Raw genomic sequence first — 5,659 nt, forward strand, 5'->3', positions numbered from 1 at the left:
CCCCCTCCCCCCACATATCTCAGAAGTCTTCTCTTTTTTATTAAAGTTTGTGCCAAGTCAAAGTAAAACAGTCTTTTTTAAACAGAGGGAGTATATTAAATTGGTTTATATATATGTAGAGAGAGAGTATAAGTGAATTTACCTAACACCATGTCCAGGGCCACATTGAATCTTCTCCATCCAAAGGTTTGTGGTACCAGGGCCAATAGATATACAATCATCTCCAGTTTTGATACTTGTACCAGTGATAGTAACACCAGTTGAAGATTGGACATGAATGCCATCAGTATTGGGACTTAACTCTGGTGCTATTATTCTTACATTTTTAACCATCACATTCTTGCAGCTATTTATCACCAAGTGCATTAGCTGGCTATTGACCGATGTTAAGCCTTTAATCACAACATCATTTGCCCAGTTGAACGTTATAGACTGCATTAACACATATATTAAAGAATTGAATTGGATAGGCTACCAAATTAGGAGATATGGTAAATGAAAATTAATAAATAAATCTATATATAATATATATAAAGCTGGGCATAGAAAAAGTGAGGTGGCACCTCTCCTAAGCCAGCATTCTTATTTATCTATTTTCTCAGATTTTCACAATATTTTTCCTTTTTTCCCCTTCTTCTATTTAATTACCTGTAAGTATTTAAAGCCTAGGCAGAAAGTTTAAGTTACAGAATAAATTTACATTCACACCTTTTAGAGTTAAAGCCTTTTCCCCTAAATTCTATCGGTTACACAGTTACGCAAATATGATTTCTCCAAATTCTTTCAGTTACAACTTCAATCATCACTTCATTGCAGAATTTGAAAGGTCTCTTCATCCTTACATTTAACACCACTATATAAACAGAACCCCACTAATGCATTCACAATCTCACTTTTTCACATCCAAATACAAATCTTGCCCAATGTGGATTAGCATAAATCCCAGATGGAAACATGAATGAAGGCAAGAGACAATACTTTTACTATCTTTTCAATAACTCTTCGTCTCTTCCTTCACTCTTCAAGTCATCCAACACCGATCATATGGACTTTCTCAGAGGGACATCATATTATAGGGTGAAACAAGAAGAAGAAGAAGAAGAAGAAAGTAGGGGTCAGAATCGTTGTAAAAGTTTAGGCTTGAAATCACAGTAAACTTGAGATATTTTGCTGCATGAACTCTTATGTGAATGCAGTTTTTTTCTTTTGTCCTCTCCTTTTATAGGTGAACTGATGAGAGTGTTTTAGGGATTTTGCTTGAATTTAGGAAGAGAAAGTGGGGACTTATTCATATATGGAGTAATGGGAGGAAACGGAGGTACTAAAAATGACTAGAACAAGGAAGGAAATCAGAGATTGTATATCCAGAGTCTGCCTAAGTTGAGGATTAATTTGAAAAGGATGATTCATTTAGTCAATTTCATACACAGAATCGGCCAAATTGGCAGTTTTTACTTACTTTATTTATCCTTTTGTTTTTGCTACTTCCTTTTTTATTTTTATTTTTACTTTTAAAATAGGGAAAAATACATCAAAGATAACAATATACATAAGATAATACGTGAATATTTTAAGGAAATCATCTTTCTAATATCTATTTTAAAAGAAGATCGGCTAAAATGCAGTTCATCGAACATATTAAATACTACATTATTTTTTTTTTTTGGTCATTAAATACTACATTCTTACTTCATTAATATGTAGAATCACTCTTCATATGCATATATATAGTATATAATTTTATCTCTTCTATCTACTAAATTTGTATAATATTCATTTTTAAATTTAATAATAATTTAATTACAAGCGCGGAAAATTTTACTAGTACTTTGATTAATTCCGGCCCCTTTTTGACGAGGAACAAAGTTTAGCTAATAGTCTCTAAGCCGCCACGCATGCATAAAGCTACTACTCCCATATGCCATGCATTTAGGAACAATGTTTCCAAACAATGAAATAAATAATTTAATTCCATTAAGTTTTTAGTCAAGTTGGCCACTCTTCGATCTTAAGTAACAAGTTATCACTTTTATAAGTTGACATTACCTAACCACCAAATGTTTTGTGCATAAGATGAATGAGATGATCACTTCATTTTTAATAAAAGGTCTGGAGTTCAGTTCTGAGAATAGAGAAACTTTGGTAAGAAGTTCTTTCCCCTTTAATGGACCCAATGTGGCATGTATCTGGATTAGTCTTGCCAATAGGTTTCGAATTATCTAGATGTGGTAAAAAGAAACAAAAAAAAAAAAATCATCTATGAGATGATTGGATGTTTTGATCTCTCCAGACTATCCTAACAAGAGATTTTAGTTTCGAGCTTAAGGAATGGAAAAACTTTTTGGCAAGAAGTGTTTTTTTATCCTTAATTAGTGCATGAATGACAAATACAAATTAGTCGAACCAATAGAGACTAAGAATATCAAATAGTTAATAATTAAACTGAGAAAACATGATAAGTTGACAACATACCCTAGCTCCAACAGGACAATTCTTCCCTGACTTGCGGCAAGCCCAAAATCCAGCTCCATTTCCATCAAGAGTTCCTCCGACGACCGAAATCCGGCTAACCTGAATAAACAAAATCCAGTAGCCGGAGTTTCCAACGGCGCGATAATCAGCCGGAGCCACAAGAGTTCCATCGATTTTTACAGTGATTTTACTTTTGCATGGCCCTCTGAAAGTTGCTGCCTTAATCAAGTACTGTCCACGAGGAACGTAAATGGTGGCTGACTTCATTGAGCTGCATGCAGCAACCCATGCTTTCAGAAATGGCTGAGTTGCATCACTTTTGCCGTCTGATTTTGCTCCAAAGCTTAACACATTGTATGTTACTGATGCTGCATTTGATTTCAAGAAAATGAATCCAAAAGAAAAGAAGTAGACACAACACCAAGAAATTAAAAGCTTAGCCATGTTGTAGAGGGAGGGAGTGAGATTTTTCTTGTTTCTTTCTTTTGTTGGGGTTTTCTTTCTATGTTAGAGAGTAGGAAAAAAGGGCTTTTGAGAGTAGTATTTAAATTGTTTTTTGGAGTGGAGGGGTCTGACTTTTGTTGTTATATTAACTGTTTTCAGTTAATGGTCTATAATTGGCCAATGATTATAAGAATCAACGACGCTAACTATAACTTTTTTTTGTTTACTATATGGTGTTTCATACCCGCATTAGAGTCCAATTAAATACGGATTTGCGGCGAAAGATCCCGCATCGGATTTAAAGTGCTCCCTATAACAAAGATGACTCTAAACCAGGGTTCGAATTCGAAACTTATGTTTAACAATGAAGGAGCACTTAACACTCCACCACAACCCTAATTATAAGTAAAGCTAACTATAATTCAACGGAAAAGGGCTACTTTATTAGTTTCATGTTGTGATATGTACGGTAACCATGTGATAAGAGCATGTTTGCCTGTAGCATCTAATCATATGCATGTTCAAATATGCTTAAGCCGTCATTTTAAACTGGAATTAGAAAACGAATATTTCATACCAAGTCAAAGAAAAGAACGATTCTTCATCCTCAAAAAAAAGGTGCAAATGGATAATATTATAAATCAGACAACAAAAGAGACACAAAATTTATCGTGGTTCGATTAATTAACCTACATCCACAGGCGAAGATGAACAATTCATTATATAAAAGAGAGTTTAAAATATCGAGAGAACAACCTCACAAAGAGCACACACAAGGGTAGGCTAACACTTGTCGCAAAAATTCTCCCCTTAAACAAGACTCTCAAACCCCTTATGCCTACATTATAGATACATTTAAATGAGAAGGAAGGATCCTCCACTTTAGAAATCCAAAACTTTTTTCTCCAACTAGCCAAATATGGAGGAATTATATTTTTCTTTTTGTAAAAGGTAAAATCACTTATGGTAAATATGTTGAAGGAATAAAAAAATCACGACGAACACCTAACATGTTATTACATGCTAAAGCGTTCATGTCGCTTAGAGCATAACAGTTCTCCATGCAGGACAAAATATTACAAGTACTAGTCGAAATAGTTCAACGTCAAACTTATTTAGAGCATATATAAATTGCATTAAAGGAATATTGAGGAGGAAGTAAACCGGATGATTAATGTCTCATCAGATCATTCGTTCAATCCAAGTGATCTTTGGTTTAATTATTTTAGTGCTGATAAGTAAAACAAATTCGAAAATTTAGAATTTTACTTATAATTCAAGCATAATAAAGTCAGGATCTTAAACTTCAAGATGCAACAAGGCCTCATCATCAGCAAACTAGTAAGTTAAGTGCATGAATGTGAATCGTAATTTAGTAAAACAAATGATTTGGCTTAATAATTCTAATTTGTCAACGTTTATGTACGGCTTTGGTTAAATGAAATAAACAAAAAAGAAATAATAAACGGAGTATTGTCAACTATTAAAAAGAAATGAAAGTGCTTATTTTGCAAGGCAAATGTTTGAATGTTAGCTACCTGACACATGGGATCAATCAGTGGTGGAGCGTTTTCAGGCGAAATGATCGCCGTTATATTGTTATTCACGTTCCCTTTTTTTTTTAATAAAAAATTTTATAATTCGATGTTTGGTACTCGATTAGAAGTTTCGATTAAACCAAATTTGCACAGTATAAGGCAAAAGTAATTTTTATATTACTAAAACTAGAATCCAAAATCTCTTATCAAGGTCTAGGAATGTTATCCGTCCCACCACAAATCCTTAACATTCTTTCTTATTGCTAAACAAACAATTGACTCTAAATAGGAAGTTGGGATTTGTTACCATTAGAACTATTGATCTATTTTTCTTTTGTATTTTGTCTCTGCTAATAACTATGAACAGAACTGGAAGGAAAAAAATAAGGCAGATCAGGCAAGTTGGGATTGAACCACAAATTTTGTTAAGCAAATTCTTTACGTATACATGAATATTACTCCTCATATCTACTTTTTTTTTTTAATATTTAATTTGTGTTCTAGAAGAGTGCAAACAAATTTGGAGGATAGACATGTTCAGGCCTCCTTTAACATTGTCATTAAAATCAAACTCTCTCTCTCCTTCTTTAACTTTGAATATAAATATTTCTTTCATTATATATCAACAGTCGATCATTGACCGATAGCTTAAAATAGTTAGCTAATCGTTAGTAGCATAAAATGCAATTTTAATTTCCTCTAGTTTACTCATTGGTGCTCTAATTAATTTTTCCCTTTTTACAATTTTTTTTAACATCCCATCAAGATTACATTATGTAAAGCCCCGAATATTATTAGGTATTTTGCACTTATTTGATGCCTAGTTACATGCCAAAGGGATGATATAATATGGGAAAACTGTTTTTTGTTCCAATGTGTTGATGTTTATATTATTATGAGGAAATGATTTGGAGTTTGAAATGGAAAGAGGCTCCCAGACCCTTCCCTGGAATGGAAAGTTGATATTTGTCACGATCCAAATTCCACCTAGTCGTGTTGACACCTAACCTAACCCGCTAAGTAAGCCAAACAATTGTTATACAATTCCACTGAAGACCATAAATTGATGATAGGCTATAATTACGTATTTTAGTCGCTTATTACACTCAAATTTACTGCACTTTTGTTGAGTTTGTGTTTTAATAGTTAGTGTTTTGCACTAATTGTGTGTTTTATGCCTTGTAGGAGTGATTCCGAGCTATATA

General features: G+C 33.2%; 1 protein-coding gene across 1 annotated transcript in view; it reads right to left on the minus strand.

Annotated features, from left to right (window-relative positions):
• LOC109236507 (polygalacturonase-like) overlaps window positions 1–2,998 on the minus strand; it is a 4,245-nt gene extending 1,247 nt beyond the window's left edge. The window contains exons 1-2 of the mRNA XM_019402698.1: window positions 2,473–2,998; window positions 143–432 (exon numbers count right to left, since the gene is read on the minus strand). Coding sequence (XP_019258243.1) covers window positions 143–432; window positions 2,473–2,916 — 734 coding nt within the window. The 5' untranslated portion in view covers window positions 2,917–2,998. The remainder of the gene's footprint in view (window positions 1–142; window positions 433–2,472) is intronic.
• Between the last annotated feature and the right edge of the window lie 2,661 nt (window positions 2,999–5,659).

This window comes from Nicotiana attenuata, unplaced genomic scaffold (genome assembly GCF_001879085.1).
Source record: "Nicotiana attenuata strain UT unplaced genomic scaffold, NIATTr2, whole genome shotgun sequence".
In the NCBI taxonomy this organism is placed as follows: domain Eukaryota; kingdom Viridiplantae; phylum Streptophyta; class Magnoliopsida; order Solanales; family Solanaceae; genus Nicotiana; species Nicotiana attenuata.